The sequence below is a fragment of the Ochotona princeps genome, chromosome 26 (assembly GCF_030435755.1).
Source record: "Ochotona princeps isolate mOchPri1 chromosome 26, mOchPri1.hap1, whole genome shotgun sequence".
Lineage (NCBI taxonomy): Eukaryota > Metazoa > Chordata > Mammalia > Lagomorpha > Ochotonidae > Ochotona > Ochotona princeps.
In genome coordinates this window covers 907,977-929,348 of record NC_080857.1, presented here as the reverse complement: position 1 = coordinate 929,348, position 21,372 = coordinate 907,977, and the positions used below count along the sequence as shown (strand labels likewise).

The following is a 21,372-nucleotide window of genomic DNA, read 5'->3' as shown; positions in this document are numbered from 1 at the left end:
GGCAAGGAGATGGCCCGGGCGAGGGTGGGGAGCATGTGGGCAGGCGCTTGGCAGGCAGGCTGGACAGCACTGCGCTGGAGGGCCGGGACAGTGAGCGGCAGCTCGCCCCAGGGCCAGGCAGTCGCAGCACCATGGCCAGCCCCAGACTGTGAAAAACACATCCCCACCGCTCCCAGCTCCTCCGCAGAGCCAGCCAGGGTTAGAGAGGTGGGGTGTTGTCAGGGGACGTCCAGCCCACTCGGCGAGGTGCCCCTGGCAGAGCCTCCTCAGGGCAGAGGCTCCGCCGTTACGTAAGTTCTGCAGCGTGACTGCTTGATGTGAGCTTCCTGCCCCAGAAGTCAGGCTCCCAGGCCGGAGGACAACACCGCATTCCTCCTCCGGACCACCCCACCCTGTTCTTCGCGCTGTGGCCAAGTATGACCCGGAGGTGTCCTTGTGGTGGCCTGCACATCTGCAGGGGCACTGACAGGAGAGCTGCCCTGAAGACACGAAGTCACAGGGTGTGTCGTGGAGTCCATCGGCCAGCGAGGATGAGACCCAGCTGGGCACTGTTGCTTGCATGAGTTCCATACTGCTCCCTCTGACTGTGGGCCTGTGGAGGGCCCTGTCCTGTCCACAGGCCAACAGTGTCTGTCACGGACCTCGGTCACGACTCTCCGGGCCCCAGGACAGACTTGGGCAGCTGCCAGACCCCCACACTCCCGACGGTAGCTGGCAGCAAGGTGCCAGGACCCAGACAGTGGCCTGGCGTGTGGCCTGTGCCCATGGGGACGAGGTGTGCAGACTTGCCTCCTTGGCCGCCGCTCTAGGGAGTGGTCGCCGCACACAGGGTGGGGCACCGGCATCCTCAAAGCGGGGCTTTAGGTGCAAGTCAGCTGGGAGCTTGCAAGCGCAGCCGTGCTCATTAATGTGGCACCAGCCGTCTGTCCTTGGGCACTGGGGGATCCCAGGAGAACCGGTTGTTTCCAAGCGCAGCCGTGCTCATTAATGTGGCACCAGCCGTCTGTCCTTGGGCACTGGGGATCCCAGGAGAACCGCTTGTTTCCAGCAGCAGACACCACCACTTCCCGCCATGCCTGTACACTCTAGGCTCTGGGACCCCGCTCCAGGCTGGCTTCCACCTCTGCCCCAGCCCCTGTGGTCGTAGCGTCTTGCATGTCTGGGCTCTCGCCTCATTCTATGGGCTCTGTGCAGGGGAGCGGATCTCCCCCAGTTCAGCTGTCAGGGCCAGTGGGGGCCTCCCGTCATCCATCATGGCGGTGCTGTGCCCTTCCCTCAGTGCCAACTCGCCGACTCAGGGTTGAGTTTCTTGGTGGTGTGACAGTGAGCCTGCCAGGGAGGAGGAGGAAGAGGCACAAGGCCAGACCTGAGCCTCAGCCTCTGTGACAGTGACCCTGGCAGCTGGCCACATCCACGGGGCAGGGTGTGGACAAGTCCACGCCATCTCCGTCACCTCACCATGCAACGCGCCTGAAGTGCTGGTGCTGTGTTGGGCACTTAATGGGCCAATCGTAAGGACAACCTTCAGCTCTGGGCGTCTTGGGGGTGTATGTCGAGAGCTCCGTCCAGGTTGCTCACGTAGATGCTGGTGGTGGGGACGCCTGCTGCCGGCCCCCTGCATCAGCAGGGATGAGGACCTGGGCCCAGAGTTGAGGCCAGGCACGCCCATGTTGGATGCGAGCTTCCTACAAGCCCCTGACCACCTCACCTCAGGGTTAACAGAAGCTCTGGGCATTGTGGGAGCCACGTGTTTTGGGATTAGCCTTGGCATGTTCTTGACGCAGTACCCATGCCAACAGCGAATGAGTACATCTGGCAGGAGGGGAGGGAGCGTCAGCCTTTTACCAGGCGGGCCTACCAGAGATGAAGTGGGAACAGATGTGAGGTGAGCCAGCCCCGTGCTGCAATGAGGTTGTGGCAGGAGCCCTGCCCCACCCAGCAGCACACAGGATGGGCTGTCCCCTGTCTTGGGAGTGTCCTCTTGCAGGTGGGCACATGGCCGGATCACACAGTGGGCCACAGGCTCTGGCAGAGCAGCCACCAGGACACAGTGTTGCAGCCACAGGCCCAGAGATGCCTGTTGGTGGTGGTTGTGTTTGATTACCAGATTTTGAAGTATCCCTGAGCCCCGGGAAGGCTCTGGGAAGGCAGGAAAGCCTCTTCCCACCTTACTGTCTGGTGCAAAGCAGAGGCAGTTATGCCCAGAGCTGGGCCGGGCCCTCTCTCTGCCCCCAAGCAGCGCCATAAAGGTCCTGCTAGCCCACGCCTGCAGCCGTGTCTGCATCAACCAGTCCAAAGGTATGGCCTGTTAGCTTTGGAAAAAGGTGCCAAGCTCCCATCTGCAGAGGCCAGCTTTGCACGCAGCCCTGAGGAACATGAGGCAGGGGCACTGCAGCTTTTAAGGGCTCCCCACCTCCCCGGCAGAGTGCCCTGCCCCTGGAAAGTGAGAGGGGCCCAGGGCCACCCCCGGGGTCCTCGGCTAGGCCCTTACCCCCGCAGGGCCCAGGGTGCAGTGCTGGCCGGCTGGGCACTACAGAGCCTTGCCTTTTTCTTTTTTTTTAACACTTGAACTTTTTTTTTTTTTGTTCTGGCTTATGTAATACATGTTCACAGAAAAATCTGGAAAATGAAGTGTGAAGATGATCAGCCATCGCCCCTGCACCCACAGCTGACTGCCGCGCTTTCTGGGCTCCCATGGTGCAGGCTGTCCTAACAGCTCCTACCCCAGCATGCCACCCATCACTGCCTGCGTGGGACCCTGCTGGAGGGTGGCTCCTGACCAGTGCTCATGGGCTGTCACAGGCAGTGCTCCTGTGCAGTACCACGGCACATGGTCGTACCCAGCACCTGCTGCTGGGCTGTACCTGGCACGCCCGCCCCGTGGGCACCTCCACCCCTCATCTGCACCTGCGTGGCCCTCAAACACCTGGTTCTTGAGCTTGCTGTGTTTGTCTTGAGCTCAAGGAGAACTTGACTGTTAACGCCTCTGGTCTCTGGCATCCAGAGAACAGAGTGGCCTGGGCTGTGGGGCCCAAGCAGAGCCCTCCTCCCCCACCCAGGGGTCTGTGTCCTGTCCAGGCTCGTCCCAAAAGAAAGTGACCAAGTTTACAAGAATACATGTGTTGGTGTGAAAGAAAATGGGGGAGGAGGCTGGCAAAGCAGGTGGAGAGACCAGTGGCGTGGCCAGGGCAGGCAGGGAACCAGCCATGCCAAGGAGTGGGCCTAGCCCAGGCGTGGCTCAGAGTTGCAGCCTGGTGCACATGTGTTACAGGACTAGTGAGCCCAAGGTCTCGGCCTTCCCTGCTTTACTGCCTCACAAAGAAGAAATTGTCCCGTGCTGGGCCCTGCACCCTCTGGCCTCCTGGAAGTCACCTGAGGCCCAAGGACGTTGGGTCACGGGTGGGGCTGGGACCTAGCTCCTGCCCGGCTGGCTGCAGGGAGGGCAGCAGGGGCTGGTTGGCAAGCAGGGCCCCTCCCCTCTGCCTGCGCTCTCTGAGTCACTGCCCATCCCCCTCCAGGACACCCAGAGCCTGAGAAAGGGGGAGCTGTTTGCAGGCTGGCCCCAGGCAGGATGGGCTCAGGCCTGGGAGAGGAAACTCCAGCGGCTGCACTGGGCTGCTCACCTCACCTGCTGACCTGAACACGCCTCTGGGGACAAGCTTGTGATGGCCATAGTCTTTGCAGGTCCCAGCCAACAGGTGGCAGCACAGGCTCCTTCAAGCTGAGGAAATGAAGGCCCTGGGAGCCACGCTCCCACTCCCGTCTCCTGCCCGACCCTCAGGGCACCCCTACCCCTGGGCAGTACTGCAGCAGCTGGGGCTAGGGTTGAGGGCCCTTGGGGGGGGGCTGGAGTGGAGGGGATGAGGGCTGGTCTGGGGCCTGGTGTAGAGGCAGGCGTGGGGGGAAGTTTCTGGAGGCACAGAGCAGGTGCTGGATTGGGGGCCCAGGCCGGGGCTCAGCCCTGGAGCTCCTCCCTCTGCTGCCCTGGCCCACCAAGGGGCCAGCTCACGGCGAGTGCCTCACCTTGGGAAGGCCAGGCCGGTGTTACGGTACTTGCAGGGTGCACGCTGGTTCTCGTCCCAGCTGCTCCCCTCCCAACCCAGTCCTTGCTGTGTGCCAGGTAACGGCCCCAGTGCCTTGCCCCTGCAGTCACAGGGCCAGCGCTGGCTGTTGTCATTTAAGGAGTGACATAGTGGATGGAAAACGTCTCTCTGTTTGCCTTTCAGATAAATAACAGTCTTTAAGTGGAGGAAGGGTGAACCCCCAGGCAGCCCCAATCCTTGGAATGTGTGTGGCAAGGAGAGGCACAGCTCAGACACGGCACAGGCCAAAATCCTGGTTTATTTCAGCATCAGCAACATCTCAGCCATCAAAAAAATAAACTCTACGAAGGGCGACGCAAGATGTCTACAGCGAGGCTAAGGGCTCAGCCGCTGCGCAGTGAACACGGCGGTGCATGGTGGGTGCTGCACAGGCAATAAGTTAGGAAGCGGCAGGGCTGGTGGCAGGCAGGGGCCAGCTTCACTTCTGGGCGGGCATGAGGTCGTCGATGGCCTGGCCCTGCTCCAGCCGCTGCTCCATGTCGATGAGCAGCTTCACCCCGTCCACCACCATCTGCACCAGCTCCACCTCCGAGAAGCCCAGGCGGTCCGCGTTGGAGACGTCGAAGACGCCGCCCACGGCGGCCGTGTCCACGCCCCCTGCGGGAGGAGAGCCTGGTCAGCAGGGGCGCGGGAAGGGGGAGGGCTGTGGCAGCGCCGCCCCCACCCTCACCTGTGCCTCGCTTCTGGAGCCTCAGGCGCTTGAGCACCTCGGGGAACTTGTCGTGCTTGCCCAGGTGGGGCAGCTTGATGTGCACTCCTGCCCGCAGCCCTGTGCCCAGGTTGGACGGGCAGGTGAGGATGTAGCCCAGGTGAGGGTTCCACATGAACTCATAGTTCTTCGACTTGAAGAGGGTTTCGATCTGGAGGCGCAGCAGAGGGTAGGGCTGAGACGGGCAGGGAGGAGGGAGGGGTGCAACACCCTCCCCTGCACCCCCCCACTCAGCTGACCTGGGTGAGGCCGTTGCAGAAGCGGGTGAACACTTCCTTCATGTTGCCCCCTTTCTGCATGGAGATGACCCTGAGGTGGTCCTCCTCGTTGATCCACACCAGAAAGGTCTTATTGTCATTGTGCCTGGGACCGTGGAGGCGGGGGGGGCTCCACTAGTCCCAAGCTCTTGAGGGGCTGGGTCCCACTGCACCCCCCTACTTGCCACTCAAGTTGGAGTGCAGGGATGGCACCAGGGCAGCCCCGAGGGCCCCTCCCTAAATCCCCGAGGGGACAAGGAGGGAAGGAGGGAAAACAAGACGTCTGCGACATCTGGGGCCTCAGTCCCCAGGCATACCAAGGTGACCCAGGAGGAAGGACTGGCCAGTACCAACCCCCACCGCGCCAGGCCCCTCCCCTCCGCCTCCGCAGGCTCTCCGCGCCCAATTCCCGAGTGGGGGATTGTCACGCACCAAATGCCGCGGGCGTCCGGCCAGTCGCGGGCCATGCCCGAGGCCAGCAGCAGTGGGGACACGGGTTTATCAAACAGGAAGTGGTCGTCTATCAGCTGCTGCTGCTCCGCCTCCGTCATGCTCTTGAGCGCATAGTATCTGCCGGACAGGTCGCCGTCCAGGCTCGACAGCGCTGTGGACACAGATGGCAGCGCCCTCCTGAGCCCGGGCGTCCCACAGGGCCTCGGCCGCCCGGCCCCTCCAGGAAACTGGAGCCGGGGAAGCGCAGATAAGGGTGCGGCAGTGGCTCGGGTGACTGGTAAACACGCGGGGCGGAGCCGGGGACTGGGGACCCGGAGTGCGCGCGGCAGCAGCGGGGTGCGGCCGCCGGCCGCCCACCCCTGGTCCTGGGCACCTACCTTCCACCGCCAGCTTCTCAATGGCGCGGCGCTCACCGCGGCTGCAGTGCGGGGGCAGGCAGAAGCCACGGATGCTGCGGCCCGTGCGCACCCGCGAGCTTAGCACGTAGTTGGGGTCCAGGTCGTCGCCGCCCTGGAGGTGGGGAGCGAGGGGCAGGGAGTGAGCGCCGCCAGGAGCCCTCCCCTCCCGCCTTCCTCTGGCCGCAGCGCACCTGCAGGTTGTCCGGGTTGAGGTCGGTCTTGTGCTCATCGCTGGGCTTGTAGCCGCCGTGCCGGTCCTCGATGATGGGGTCGAAGAGCTCCTTGAAAACCTCGTAGGACTCCTCGTCGCCCGCCACGCAGCCCACAGTCATGATGTACGGGTGGCCTGCGGAGGGGGCAGGAGGACAGCGACGTCACTGCAGGGCCCGAGCACGCGCCCGCCGCCACGGGAGACCCCCCGGCCCCGGGACGCGCGTACCCGGGTTGTCCACGCCGGTCTGGATGACGTCGTCAAGCGTGAAGCCGCTGGGCGTGCTCTTGGCGCGCAGCTCGGCGTACAGCTCGGGGGTCAACACTTTGGCCATGTGGTTGTTGTGAGCGCTCAAGTCGGGGAACTCGTCCTGGGCTGGGAAGCGCAGCTTCAGCGCATTGTGGCTGTTGGAGAAGGGCATCGCGGCGGCGGTGGCGGGCTGCGGGGAGACGCGGGTCAGCCAGCACCGAGCGCCCCCGCCGTCGGGCCTTGCAAACTGCTCCCGGCGCCGCGGGCACGGGTCCCCGGCGTCCACCCCCACCCCCGGGACGCGGCCAAGGTCAGCGGGTCCGCAGCGCGCGCCGAAGGATCCTGGCCCTGGCGGACCCCCACCCCCCCAACACCGCCGCGCGCGATCTCCCGGTGGCGCGCCTCGAACCCGGGCCGTGACGCTGCGGCTCCCAGGGCCACACCGTGCACGCCGCCCCCGATCAAGCCAAGCCGTCCCTCGGGCCCCTCACCGTGCAGGCGAGCGGGCGGGGGCCTCGGCGTCTCTGCAGCTCCGGGCGCGGCGCAGGCGAACGGCGGCGGATCCGCGCTCCCGATGCTCTTAAGGGGCACGTTGCGGGCCGCCCATTGGCCGCTATTTATAGCCCATTCATTCCATTGGCCTGAGCAACGGGGAGGTGCCGCGGCTTTGTCCGCCGCCTGCAGCCCCCCAACAGCCCCGACAGCCCCCCTCGGCTCTTCCCCTCGCTGGGACCCTGAGCTGTCCAGGCACCCGCCCAGGAGTGGGGAGCGGAAGTGCAGGTCCTAGGCCCTCGGGGCCTTTCCGTTTCTCACCTTCACTGCCTTGGGCCGGGGAAACTGAGGCCCTAGGGCTACTGGGCGCTGGCAGCAGTGACCTTCCTCAAGGTGCTGCGGGCATCTCCCGGCCCAGCCCCAAGGCGCCCCGGGGCTTGACCTTGGGCGAAGCTAGGGCTCCTAGGAGCCCCAGAGGGACCTCATTAATCACGGACTTGGTGCCACCTGGTAGGGGGGCACAGTGACCAGGAAAAGCCCCTGCCCAGGCGATGCAACCGACAAGGGCGGGGGGAGGGAGAGGGCCCTTCCAGCTGCCGGCACCCCACCCAGAGGCAGTGCCCAGAGGCGCGTCTTGGAAGATGGGAGGAGACTAGGAAGAGTCTAGGCTAGCAGTCAGAATCCTGGAAACACAAGCACCCGACCCAGGCCCCACACCCTGCAGGACACCCATGGGGGGAGCCCAGCTTTTCACTATGTCCTTTTTGGAAAGTGCTTTGGCAGTGCCTACAAACAGAACCTGTTTGCACCACACTGCAACCCAGCATCCCCACTTTCAGGAACAGAGCCATCAGTCATCCTTGTTCCCTCTGCTAACAGAAACCAAGGAAGGACAGGCAGGATGGAAGCTCGTGCTGACCTGCGCGGCTGGCCAGGCTCAGAGTGCTCTGGCTGCTGGGAGCCGGGGCTGGGTGAGCAGCAAGGGTGGAGGGCGTCCAGGAAGCCCAGGCTGGAGGAGCACTGAGGAGGGGCCTCGGGCAGCACGGGGCAAAGAGCGACAAACAGAGCTGGGCCTCCACTTGGGCAAGCACCAGAGGGCGCGGCAAGCCCGGCCCAGGGCCCCAGGCCCCCGCCGCTCCCCTCCCTGACCTTGGCACGACCCCGTCAGTTCCACGTCACCTGTAAGAACAATGCAAAAGGGCAAATGGTCCGTTCCTGGCTGGCTGGACAGCAGGTGTCCTTAAGCCTAAAATCCCACTTTCCCTGCCTTGAGCCGGGTCCACAGCTGCTCCCCCTCGGCCCCCACCTGCAGGCCTGGAAGCTCAATTGTCTGTGGCCATCCCGCTCACTGTCTTCCAGACCCTGGGGGCGGCAGGAGGGGGCACTCGGGGCTCCTCTGGGTTCACAGCTCTTAAGCTGGCCCCAGCCCCCGCTCCCTGACCTGCACCCAAGGAGGCGCCCTCTCCCAAGGAGGCACCCGTCTGGGGCCGCCACAGCCACCACAGGCACACTCGCTTTGCAGATCGGCAGCAAATTGCAAGCTGAGCAGCTAGAGTGCTTGATCAGAGGTCCAGTGAGCCCCTCCCCCTGCCCTCCTGACAAACTTAGAATGTGTGGTATGAGGGGGCAGCAGCAGGTGGTCTTCAGACCCAAATGTGGTGGTGCAACCCCCACCAGGCAGGGGCGGCTAGGAGGGAGCCTGCGGCCATTCCCCTCTGCACTCTGCGGTCCCGGGAGGGGGCCAAGGAGCCAGTTGGGCAGGGCAGGGCAGGAGACTGGGGGATATCACTTTGCCTAATGTATAGTTCTGTTTTCTTCCAAATGTTACACATTAACCACTGGCCTGGAGGGGCCCCGCAGGAGTCCCAGGCCTTTTAGCCAGAGAATAGGCAGGGTGACTGACATGGGTGGGGGAACAGAGGGTGTCCTGGCGGGCTGGGGCCCCAGTGCCAGTGCAGTGCGGCGGGCATTGTGTCCCAGCCCAGCATCCGGGTGGGGTAGCGCTCCCAGCGGGGTGCCTAGCTGTCTCCTTCCCCAAACCCTCCCTCGAGGACGCCACACTCAGCTGGTGTCCCAGGGCACAAGCACACCCTGGGAAAGGGGCCAGGGGGCCCCGGAGGCAGCCAGGCAGGGCTGTGAGTGGGAAGTGGGAAAACCGCAGCTGAGTCAGGAGCCCTAATTCAGGCTGCCAGCAGGCGCCGTCCTGGCCACACATCCGCGGACAGGCTGGCCAGCAAGGGTGCCCGCCCTCCGGGGAACGTTCACAACCTTAGGGCAGCAGCCCACCTGGCCCAGGGGCCTGAAGCCTTCAGCAGACACAGGGTGGGGGGCTGTGGGTTGGGCAGGGCGATGGGGACAGCTGTGCCACCCCCACGGAGGGCGCCCCGAAGGCCGGCATAGCCCCAGGAGCTGGCTCTGCAGGGGCCTGGCTCCCAGGGCGGGTGGGGGGCGCTGGCCCTGTCGAAGCCATGAACCTGGTCCGCCCCGCCGCCCAGGCCCCCGCGCAGTGTGCGGGGACCAAGCCGGGCGGGCTTTGAGGGGCGCTGGCGGGACCGGCGCCGCCCCCGCGGGCTCCACGCGTCCTCTGGCACGACGCGAAGGGCAGCCCGGCCACTCCCAGGAGCCCGCGCGCGAGGGGCGGGCCCGAGGACGTCATCGGCGCGCGTCCAGGGGCCGGAAGCGCTGTCGCCGAGCCGCGTGGGGCAGCTGCTGGATCCCGGTGGCCGTGCACCCGGTGGCCGTGCACCCCGAGCGCCCTTCCTGGGGACCCTTGGGCCGCGTGCGCACGGCTCCCTGCGTCCTGCATCCCTCCCGGAGCTCAGCCCTGCTTGGGGTAGCTTACAGGCGCTTGACTGCCCCCGGCTGAGAACCTCTCGGAGAAGGCTGAGGTGGGCACTGCCTTTGTGGGGATTCTTGGCCCGCCACGCACGGGGTCTGGGGTTCACCCAGGCCCACACCCCGCCTCTCTGCCTCCCCAGGTCCCACCATGAGCTTCGTGTCCTACGAGGACCTCGTCAAGGAGGGTGACACGGCCATCCTGTCCCTGGGCCACGGTGCGATGGTGGCGGTGCGCGTCCAGCGAGGGGCGCAGACGCAGACCCGGCACGGCGTCCTGCGGCACTCGGTGGACCTCATCGGCCGCCCCTTCGGCTCCAAGGTGACGTGCGGCCGCGGGGGCTGGGTGTACGTGCTGCACCCCACGCCCGAGCTGTGGACGCTGAACCTGCCGCACCGCACGCAGATCCTCTACTCCACCGACATCGCCCTGCTGACCATGATGCTGGAGCTGCGGCCTGGCTCTGTGGTCTGCGAGTCCGGTGAGTGGGCCCGGCCGAGGCCGCTGGCTAGGGCAGACCCTGGGGAGAGACCCTGGGCTCTGGCAGCCGCCCGGGCTGCGGACGCTGCCCAAGGTGCTGGGCTCCGGTTGTGGTCCTGAAGCTGTGGACCGTCTGCTGTTGGGTAGGGATGGCTGGAGGTACCTGGAAGCCAGCATCTACCCCCGTAGCGCACATACAAGCGCGGGACCACCAGAGCCAAGTACCTTAGGGTGGGTCCGGGACAGCTGCGACTTCAGGGGTCCCTCCAGGCAGCAGGAGAGCTGGGAGTCGGGGAGACGTTTGAAGTGAAACGGCCGGGGAAGTGCACCCTTGTTCACTGTCCTGACTGGGTGCATGGAGCCAGTGTAATACGTGGACTACTGACTGACAGCTTATTAACAGCATCAGACTTTTTTTTTTTTTAAGATTTGTTTATTTTTATTGGAAAGTCAGATATACAGAGAGAAGGAAAGACAGGAAGGAAGATCTTCCATCTGATGATTCACTTGCCAAGCAGCCACAAAAGCCGGAGCTGAGCTGATCTGAAGCCAGGAACCCAGAGCCTCTTCCAGGTCTCCCACACAGGTGCAGGGTCTCAAGGCTTTGGGCCGTCCTCGACTGCTTTCCCAGGCCACAAGCAGGGAGCTGGATAGGAAATGGGGCCTCTGGGATTAGAACCGGGGCCCATATGGGATCCTGATGTGTTCAGGGTGAGGACTTTAGGCCACCTCGCTGGTCTCACAGCATGACTTTTTTAAAGCCTGCTGGTCACCTAGGCACAAGGGGGGAGGTTGAGGCATTTACATCTCAACAGCAGGACAGTCTCCTTGCCTTGGCCTGCAGGTTCCCATTGCCTTGCCTGGGGAGGAATCCAGGGTCTTTGTTTTATATATACAATCAATTGTTCTCATTCAAATAATGTCCTGTTAATTGCTGTCATATAAATGATATCCCATCAGTTTTCCTACAAACCCTAAGAGCCTGGGGAGCCCTCATACAGGAGGAGACCTACCAGTGACCCTGGGCTGCACCCGTCTGTGGCTGCAGGACCCAGCAGGCAGCCAGCTGCCCCGGGAGCAGGGTGCGCAGGGTGCACAGGGCAGGTATGGGAGTGGGCTCAGGAGGGTGTGCTGCCTGTGAGGTTTTGTTTATATTTTAAAGATGTATTTATCTGAAAGACAGAGTTCCAGAGAAGAAAGGAGAGCCAGGACCTTCACGCAGGCCTCCCCTGTGGGCGCACAGCCCAAGTGCCTGAGCCATCCACTGCCTTCCCAGGCACATTAACGGGGAGGTGGACTAGAAGTGAAGCAACTGGGCTCATGGGCTGCCGGTGTCACCCAGCATGGGCCCAGTCCAGACCAATGGCCTTTGTGAAGAGCCAAGAGGGAGATGGGGCAGGGAGGGGGTTGACACCTTGCAAAGTGTGCCAGGAAGTGCTAAGTGTTGGTGACCTGGACATGGAGTGGGCAGAAGGGTGTGCAGGAGTCCTCCTTGGCGTCTGGCCTGGGCAGCCTTAGCCGGTGTAGTGGGGCCGGATCTGGCCCAGCCGTGTCCTCAGCAATGTGGACAGGAGGGACTCGGGGACGCCGTCCCTGGCAGAGGGACAGACACCAGGCTGTGGTGGGTAGGTGACTAGGAGAAGGTGATGTTGGCAGATGGGCTGCGTTACAACACCACGTGCCTGCAGGTGGGCATAGCTGTGCCCTGTGGGGCTGGGGATGGGAGGAGCTGGGGCAAGGGGCTGAGGGATGAGATGGACCAGGGCCCTCAGTCTGGCTCCAGCCCCACCACACCCAGATGCACAGTGGGGCCTGCCTGTCCTGTCCGTCCCCATGCCAGCTGCTGGTCTGGCTGCAGGTGTCGGAGTGAGCCTGGGTGGTGGTGCCCAACGCTTGTCCTCTCCTGTCCCATCCCGCCAGGCACTGGCAGCGGTTCTGTGTCCCACGCCATCATCCGCACAGTGGCGCCCACTGGCCACCTGCACACAGTGGAGTTCCACCAGCAGCGGGCAGAGAAGGCCCGTCAGGAGTTCCAGGAGCACCGTGTGGGCCGCTGGGTAACCGTGCACACACAAGATGTGTGCCGCAGTGGCTTCGGCGTGAGCCACGTGGCCGACGCTGTGTTTCTGGACATCCCATCGCCCTGGGAGGCCGTGGGCCATGCCTGGGACGCCCTCAAGGTCGAAGGTGCGTCAGGCAGTGGGGCTGAGCTCCTGGGCCAGGGCCTGGGTGGCCTGAGGCGGGAGGGGTCATGCTGGCTGGAGGCCCTGAAGGGTAACCCCTGTTGGACTCCCTCCTTGGCACTGCCCACCGTGTGGGCCTCTGCTCCCCCCCGGCACCGCATCGCCAGCCCAGCGGTCCCTTTTAGGGAAGGTGCTGTGGTGAAGGCGTAGCAGCCTGCGGAAGGTTGGCTCTAAGCCAGGGAGGCAGGAGGCGGCTGCGAGGACTCTGGGTTTTTCCCTTTTCTGGAGAAGGCAGCAGCCAGGGCCCTCCCCTCCCCCGACCTGGCTGAGCTGCCTGCGGGAGGCCTGAGCAGGGCCAGTGGACAGGAGCCCCGGCCCATCCGCGATGGCTGGCGAGGTGGGGGCCTCTGCTCAGCTGGGCCCCGCCCCTTCCCTGTCTGCCAGGGGGCCTGGGGCCAAGGGGAGGAGAGCAGTTATTGTACCCCCTTCCTCAGTGGCGCAAGGGGCCTGGACCTGCTGCTGTTCATTTCTGTGCCCTGCAAGTACCCTCCCCAGGCTTCCTTCCTGGACTTGGTGTTCAGGGTCCCAAGGCCCCCCAGCTCGTTCTTGATCAGCCATTTGGGGGCAGCTCACAGTGTCCTGTGCCAGGTCCCTGGTGCTGAGCTGCAGGAGCCACCAGCAGCCCAGGGCAAGCATGTGCCCGCCAGGGCTGGACGCCTCACCTGCCACAGGCCCGGCCAAGTGAAGCCTGTGGCTTCCACAGTGGGAGGAGCAGGGAGGGGCTGTCAGGCTGTTAGGCTGTTCTTGGAGCAGGCACCTCTTGTTCCCCGGAGCAAGCGACAGCCTCTAATTTCCTGTGACAGCAGCAGCCCCCACATCCCCACTGTGCTGGAGCTGTGAGGATGGCTGTGCCGACACAGCCCCGCTGCCTCCCAGAGCCCTAGTGGGCACAGGGCAGCTGGGCCCCGAGCCGGCAGCGGGGTGGCTGGAGCCCCGGGGGAGCTCGGGTTCCGCTGCCCGCTGCCCTCACCCCGTCTCCTCCTCACAGGTGGGCGCTTCTGCTCCTTCTCACCCTGCATCGAGCAGGTGCAGCGCACGTGCCAGGCCCTGGCAGCCCGCGGCTTCACAGAGCTCAGCACCCTGGAGGTGCTGCCCCAGCTCTACAATGTGCGTACAGTCAGCCTGCCCCTTGCGGACCTGGGGGCCAGCGATGGGCCCTCCGCTGGCTCTGAGGCCAGCCCCTTCCGCAGCGGCACGCCCATGAAGGAGGCCGTGGGCCACACCGGCTACCTAACCTTCGCCACCAAGAGCCCTGGCTAGTGGTCTGCAGATGAGCCCGGATGCTGAGAGTACCACTGGGCCGGCAGGAGGCCGGAGGCTGCCTTGTATGGTCAGCGGACATCTGTCTGACCTGTTTTGGGAACAGCTGGTGGGGTGGAGCTTGTGGCCTCCTGGGTGACTAAAGAGAGGGGTGGAGGGGGAGCCTTTGGTCCTTGGGGGAGGGAGGCCTCCAGACACACCCCATTCCAGTCAGGCGCCACGTTTGTGTTGCCGAATGAAGTCTCTGCTTGTCTCCTTCCTGATCTTGAAGCCAGGGGTTCCATGTGAAGGGGTCTGACTCCCTGTGCGCTTGGGGACCCCCGTGGCAAGCGGGCAGAGAACCCTGCCCAGGCCCGAGGTTGGCACTGCCCACCAAGGTCTTTGCAGAGCTCCCCCTGTTCCCTGCACAGCTCTGCCTGCTGCTGTTCCTGGTGGAGCCCTACACCCATACCCCAGCTCCTCTGCCCTCCCCGTGCCAAGGAGGACCCCCAGCAGAAGGCAGGGGCAGAGCCACCTGCTGTCCTGGCCTGCTGGAGCTCCCAGCTGGACAGTTGTGCTCTGAGTGGCCTGGGGGGTTCTGTGTTACAGCCAAGGCTTATAATCCCAGGCCTTGGGCACCCTGGAAGTCCTGGAGGAGGCCCCGGGAATAGCAGTGTACAGGGGGCAGGGCTGTCTCTGAGGGGCCTAGTCCCTGCAGCTGGAGCTGGCGCCTGAAGGTTCAGGGACCAGCCTTTGTCTCCTCAGCATCAGTATGGGATCCTGAGGGCCACCCTGGTCCCCGAAAGGGAAGTGGACATGCCACCTGCCACACTTGACTCCTGGCCCCTGTGTGTCCTTTCTGTCCCAAGGTGCACTCCAGGACAGTGGTCTGGCTCAGTGGACAAGGGGTGCGCAGGTGGCCACCCTGTCTTCCTGCAGAGAAGGCGCTTGTCCTGGGCCTTGGCCTGCCGCTGTCTGCCATTCAGCTCTGTTTGCGGGCTTCAGGGTTGTCCTGCACTGGTCCCTGCCCCCACAGAGGAACAGAGGTCACACGGTTCCTCGTTCTGCAGAGGGGAGCAGACAGCTCGCCCGTGAGCCAGCAGTCAGCAGCTGCCAGCGGTCACCTCTGATTCAGCAGCACAGGGTTCCTCACAAGGCAGGGATGCATCAGGCAGCCAGCCAACAGCCTGCCTGAGGTCCGGCTGCCTCGTGGGCAGTAGTGTGGGCCTGGGCCTCAGACGGCTCACCTGCCTGCAGCCATTGCTACCTCGCAGCCGGCTGCCAGGTGCTTGGGCTTGTCTGGGCTTTGTAGGGGCAGGCCGGGTCTGCCCAGGGGTGAGTGGGGCAAGGGACACGGATCCAGAGGCATGGCTCCCGGCCAGCACGATAGCACGATGCACTGGGCTGCCCCGCCCTGTGCGTGTTTCCTTCGGGTACAGTGCCCTCTCGGCCTTTGGCCCGCATGCTGGGCCAAATCGGAGGCGTTCGTGGTGGGAGAAGGTGGCCGCAGTGGCCACTGACTGCCAGGCTGTGCAGCGCGCTTCCTTCCGCAAGGCCAGGCAGGAGTTCGCCCCAAGCATTGGTGCCTGGTGGGCCAAGGACAGCTGGATGGTTTTTCAGGATTTTTGGAGAAATTTTCCTGGCAAACTCGAGTCACTCTTGGTCTGCGCAGCCTGGCTTACAAGGTGACCATGCTGGCTGGCAGTCGCCAACCCTGCAGGCCTCACGCAGCAGCTGGCTTCACGTGGTGGCTGCCATTGTCCAGAGCGCCGGAGCTCCAGGCTGATGACATTGGGCCATGGCACTCCCTGGTCAAGGTGTGTCACATTCCTGACCTCTGGCCAAGAGCCCATGGCTGCATTAGGAGGAGATGCCGAAGCACGGGCAGGGGCTGTGTGCTGGGCAGGTGAGGGAGCTGACTGCAACAGTGACCGTGGGCTCCTTGGGCCCGGGCCTGTGTGTGGTGCCAGGGCCCCCACATGGCCCAGGTGGGGTGAGGGTGTTTCAAAGTCAGGCTGCGTCAGGCAGTAGCGTTGGCAGAGGGAATAGTGCGGCTCCCACCAGGCTGAGAATAGCTCCGAATTGGGTCACGCTCACCCGGCGCTCCGGTCACAGCCTCCAGCCTTCGACAGTAATCAGCTTTCTCCTGACATCTGTGCCTTCAAAGAGGGCAGGTGGTGTGGGCACATTTGTAGGAACAATAGAGTGGAGGGCAAAGTGGGAGGGGCGTCTGTTCTTACAGGAGAGGCCCCTACCGTGTCCTGCTGCTGGCCCCTGCAGCATTGGGTCAAGCTGTGGGTGCCCTGGCAGGTGTGGGCCCTGGGCTAGGGAAGCTGGACCTCTGCCGCCCCCGTCTTACAGGCCTCCGCCTTGGGACTGGGAGAGGAACCAACCTATTTAAAGGTTGCTGGGAGCCCTGTTTCTCCAGTTCACCGACCCCTCGCAGTCCCCATGGTGGCTGTGCCCTCCAGTGCCCCTGGGGCAGGTGGTAGCTGGAGGGAGGCCTAGGCGGGACCTGCTGTGTGCTATTGCATTTCTGTGGCATTTTCTACAATAAAAAATTTTTTGCAAGGCAAAATGTTGGCTCTGGGTTCTTCCTGTTGCTTTTAGAAGTGTACTTCCTGTTTTGCTGTCTACAGGAAAAAGGGGGAGGAAGGCATTTGTCAAGCAGTTAAGACACTTCTGAGCCACGTTGGCATTGCCTGGCCTTGAATGCCAACTCTGTTTCTAGTTTGGGCTTCCTGCTGGGGTGTTCCTGGCATTTCAGGTACCTGGCGTCAGCCTGGCCCTGCCCTGCTGCTGTAGCCATGTGGGAGGTGGGAAGTCTCACCTGCCTCAGTAAGTGAAGGGGAGATGGCATGGGCCGCTTGGGCCTCGGCTGGCCCGGTGTAGGGAAGCCATCTGTGCTGGCAGTCAGGACTCGGTGTGCCCTCGCCAGGGTTCCCAGCAGGCTGTGGGGCTGCAAGGAGGGGCAGGTGACGCCCACTGCTGCTCCTGGTGTGGGCTTCAAGGGCTGTCCTCCGTCCCGCAGAGGTGTACTTGGTGCATGGAGCCGACAATAGCACACGTGAACTACTGACTGACGGTCAATAGCCAAAGTTTATTAACAGCATCAGACTGTAAGACTGAGGGTTACTGGGCCCAGCGGCTAAAGTCCTCGCCTTGCACACGCCAGGATCCCATATGAGCGCCGGTTCTAATGCCGGCAGCTCCACTTCCCATCCAGTTCCCTGCTTGTGGCCTGGGAAAGCAGTGGAGGACGGCCCAAAGCCTTGGGACTCTGCACCTGTGTGGGAGACATGGAAGAGGCTCCTGGTTCCTGGCTTCGGATTGGCTCAGCTCCGGCCGTTGGGGAGTGAATTGTAGGATGGCAGGTCTTCCTCTCTGTATATCTCAATTTCCAATAAAAATAAATTAAAAAATCTCAAAATCAAGTGTACAGTTTTCACCTTGAACAAGAAAAGATCTGAATAAGAATTTTAAAAAATCCCCACTGAGGGTCACCTGGGCATCGGGGAGCAGGGCTGCAGGCAGTTATATCCTCCTCTTGGGCTAGTTCCCATCCCCTGCCTAAGGGGGAATCTGTTTTGTATATACAAGCAGTTGTTATTCAAGTGATATCCTAGCAATTGTCCTCTTACAAAGGGTGGCCGTGCCCAGGGCCCTGGCAGTCTCTCTCACCTGGATCCGTGTGCCCACTCCCCCTTCCCTCCTGGCCAGCCCTTCTCCCCAGTGCCTCCTCACGGCCGCCGACTGCTTCCTACACATGCGCTCCTTGTTCCCAGAGGAGGGAAACGTGTGGCGACGTTTCTGAACGGAGGCTGACCAGCAGGCACCGTCCCCGTCACCCAGGCCTCAGGTCGGGCAGCACTGGGCACACATGCAGACGGCAGCGTCTTGGCCACCCCAGAAGCCCAGGGCCTTCAGCGATGCAGCCTGTCCAGGAGAGCTGACGGCCACTGGGGGGATGGTGGCAGCCACGGAGACTTGTCGCTAAGCTCCAAACGGCAGTCCAGGACCTATTGCTCGGGGAGCCCTTGACCCCTGCTCTGGGGGGTGCCTGTCCCTGCACGGCCGAGCACACCGGCTGCCCTCCTGGAGCTGTGGCACCTTCCTTTCTGGATTCCCGGAGTGATGACGGCCTGCTGGCCGGGTGTTGGAGTCTTGGGTGAACCTACCCACCTCCCGGCCCTGCTAAACCCCGCCGGACTGTGTTCTCTAAGAGCAGGTTTGCTTTTGGTCGCTCTGGCTCCACTTCCTCTTTCCGTGGGGCCGGGCAGCTGCACAGGGCCTGTGGCCACCCTGAGGCGTGGTGGCTGAAGCCCTAGGTCACCCCCAGGCCTTGAGTCCTGCAGCGCCCACGGCCACACTTTCCTCCTTTCCCCCGGGCACCACAGCCCTGCAAGGCACAGTGCTGGACTCACAAAGCGCCTGGCTGCTTGTACGTCCTGCGTGCCAGGCGGCAGGCACCCTGCGAGTGTCCAGCACAGCCCTGCCTCAGCCCCCACCCCACGGTAGCCAGTGATGACCAGGAGGAACCCCTTTTTGCCCCCACTGAGAGTAGGTGAGCAGGAGGCCAGATGGACACAGAACAGGCCAGCATGGTGTCTGGGCGGGGTCTGCCCCCAACAGGCGCAGGCCCTGCCCGAGGCCAGCCTGGGCCTCCCGGGTCTCTCCCAGGCTGTGAGCAGGAGACAAAGAGGCCGCTGCAGGGTGGGGGCGCGGCCTCTGTGTGACCTCACCGCCTGCCAGAGAAGGGTCCTTTCTTTCTGAGGGCAGCCAGCTGTGCTCCTGTGGCATGAGTTAGGGGGGCAGGTGGGGGAGGGGAAAGTGGCTGCAGCCAGCGTGTGAGGGGGCAGCTCACATGGGGGTGTGCCAGGCTGCCCACTCCAAGCCTCCTTCACTCATTCACCCTGATTCTTCCTTCATTCCACAGACGGTTGCTAGGCACTGGGCCTTGTCTGGTGGCAGGCCGGGGCTCCTGGACTGGAGGGGGATTTGGGACGGACGGATCATGGTCGTGAGGGATCACATTGCCAGGAAGGTTCAGGAACGCACTTGGCTTTCTGTGAGTGCTGTCCGCTGACACAGGAGTGACCAACAGTTTCCTGTCCCCAGCTGTGCTCCACAAAGTGTCCTAACAGCCTTGCTGGCCTGTAGCCGTGTCCTGCAGCCTGGGCAGAAGGGGTGGGGACCATCTAGGGGGTTGTCCAAAATACCTCGGGTTGGAATAAAGACTGCTCAGAGTCCAGGACAAGGGCCACCGGCCTGGCTCCCAGGGCCAGCCTCCTCAGCCCTGCCCCGCCCTCCAGCTCTGAGCTCACCAGGACCAGCCTGGGCAGGCTTCCTGCGGAGACAGCAACTTCACACTGGGCCAGGCCCACTGCCAGGACGCCAGCCCTAACCACGTCCTGACCATGGCAAGGACAGAGGCCCACCTGGCATTGAATGCGTGGAGGGTCCTCCCTGGAGTGGCGACCTCTAGCCTTTGTCCCCCTGGGAACACTGAGGTTCCTGGAGCTGGGAAACCACCTCACTTTGCAACCCACTGGTTCTCAGCCCCTGGGGCAAAGTGCAGCCCACTGGCCAGGTTACAGGCTCTGGCCTCCTGAGGCCGGGGCGCGCGGCCCCCCCAGAGAGCGCGGGAGGCCCCTCGTCGCTCCCTGGAGCCGGGCAGCAGCGCGGGCGGGGGCGGGGTAGAAGTAGGCCAGGCTTTGTGCCGCGTTGCCATGGCGCCGTCGCAGCCTGCGCAGGCAGGCAGGCTTCCTTTGGGCCCGGTCCCAGGACGCGGCGAGCCAGCCGCTGCCTCTGCCCAGGCCCAGGCCCCACAGGGGCGCTGCTTGTCTGTCCTGACCCCCGTCCCGGGGCTTCGGGGGGAGGCATTGTGCCACGCCAGTACATACGTGGACCCAGTGCACATGCATGCTCACAGCCGCACGCACATACACACCCACGCACACACATGTGCACACACACCCACACACACACACACGCACCCACACAGTGCACATACGCGCACACACGCACCCACACTGCAGACACACGTGCACACACACGCACACACCCACCCACACACGCATACACACGCACCCACACACGTGCACACACACGCACCCACACTGCGCCCACACGCGCCCACACACCCACACGCGCACACACGCACCCACACACGTGCAAACACGCGCACACACGCGCCCCTGTGCCTGTGCACCTGATGCACGCTCACGTGTGCACAGAGGGGCTGGGGAACCCCTGGTCCCCACCAGCGTGTTCTTGAGGACTGGCGGGGCCACAGGACCTTCCACCTCATCCACCTGCTGAGACGCAGCTCATGCCTCAGCTTGGAAGAGGGGACGAGCAGCCACCCTGGAAGGCTCAGTGTGCCCCCCTGTGCCGGGCCTGCAGGAGCGACCCCGGGCTGCACAGGGCTTGAGACCGGGGGTGGGGGAGCCTTCCTGGCACGATGCTGTGTGCCTGGCCTGGAGCTCATCCCTGCACAGCCCATGCCGAGGGGGATCGCAGCCCCTGGAAATGGTGCAGGCAGGCAGCCAGGCCACCTGCTGCCTGTGCCAGCAGGAGGCAGCTGTCCCTGGGGACTCCAGCACCTGCTGTTATTTGACGTCGAAGGATGACATCTGGGGAAGCAGAGGCCCTGGGGCCCCTAGCCTGCCCTCCTCCCTCTGGGGACAGTAGTACAAGCAGGCTGAGAATAGAGCAGGAGGGCTGGGCCCGCTCCTAGGAAGAACACCTGGTGCCCTCAAGACCAAGGTTGGGCCCCTTGAAACTGCACCAGCACCTCCCTGAAATGCAGACCCAGCCAGAGGCCTCCAGAATCATGAGGGTGTGTGCTAACAGGGAGCTGGAGTTGGAAGCCAAGTGTGTTGGCACACAGGTGGCAGAGTCCTAATTGGTGCAAGTGCCCACCTCTGGACTGAGATGTTTGTCCTTGCCTCCAGAGGCAGGAACACTGGGGAAAGGCTGCCTGGGCAAAAGGAATTGCCATGTGCCCAGCTCCAGGGCGTCTGCAGAGGCAGGGCATCACCGGTCTGGAGGCCAGTGCACAGGGTTCCTCCAAGGCCTGCTGTAAAAGGCAGCACCGGGCTTGGGCTGTGCGAAAGGAGCAAGCTTGGCTCTCTCAGGAGGCAGACCCCAGAGGTGGCCCATGGGGACCCTGTTGTGGACAGACCCCTTGGGGAAGGACGGCCCTGCCTCCAGGCAGCAGGCCCCTGCCAAGCTGATGGCTCTCAGAGGGCCAGCCCGGCAGGGCCAGGGCCTGAGTCCATGGCTGAGTGAGGGACCCACGGGAACAAGTTAGAAGCTGCTAGGTGGGTCGGCTGCATGCTAACCATCCTGTGCCAGGCTCAGAAGCTGTAACCCATGGCCACCTGCCCACCACGGGATATGGCAGGTGCAGCTGGTGGTGGCCAAAGCATAGCAGCTGTGTTGGCTGGCTGCCCTGTCCTCTGCCAGTTTCCTAGGCTGGGCAAAACCTAACTTTGGCTGCCATCTGGTGGCCAGAGCTGGGAGGATGAGGCAGGCAGGTTGGGGTTTGGAGAAGCAGGGTAGTGGGAGTAATCCAGGCTCAAGGAGCCCCCCAAGTGCTGTGCAGGCGGGGGCTGTGTGGGGCGTCGCCTCTGCACCAGGCTCCACCTGGAGGGGGACCCAGATGAACACAGGCCTTTGATGGGAAGTCTGTCCTGCC

The 21,372-nt window shown here is 63.7% G+C and overlaps 2 protein-coding genes across 3 annotated transcripts; one reads left to right on the top strand and one right to left on the bottom strand.

Annotated features, from left to right (window-relative positions):
- Positions 1-4,321: 4,321 nt before the first annotated feature.
- Positions 4,322-6,552, bottom strand: CKB (creatine kinase B). The gene is made up of 7 exons (XM_004584274.4): positions 6,360-6,552; positions 6,112-6,266; positions 5,900-6,032; positions 5,502-5,673; positions 5,052-5,175; positions 4,774-4,963; positions 4,322-4,700 (listed from the first exon to the last, which is right to left on the bottom strand). Exons 1-7 carry the CDS (start codon positions 6,550-6,552, stop codon positions 4,522-4,524), a joined length of 1,146 nt encoding a protein of 381 aa, XP_004584331.1. The 3' UTR covers positions 4,322-4,521.
- Positions 6,553-6,561: 9 nt separating this feature from the next.
- TRMT61A (tRNA methyltransferase 61A) lies at positions 6,562-13,848 on the top strand. 2 transcript variants are annotated; one of them, XM_004584273.2, is made up of 4 exons: positions 6,562-6,690; positions 9,851-10,189; positions 12,109-12,375; positions 13,420-13,848. In XM_004584273.2, the coding sequence occupies exons 2-4, from the start codon at positions 9,859-9,861 to the stop codon at positions 13,689-13,691; spliced, it is 870 nt and encodes a 289-aa protein (XP_004584330.2). In that variant the 5' UTR covers positions 6,562-6,690; positions 9,851-9,858; the 3' UTR covers positions 13,692-13,848. The 2 variants fall into 2 exon arrangements, with proteins under 2 accessions (XP_004584330.2, XP_058511476.1); XM_058655493.1 differs by lacking the exon at positions 6,562-6,690 and adding an exon at positions 9,748-9,760.
- The last annotated feature ends 7,524 nt before the right edge of the window (positions 13,849-21,372 follow it).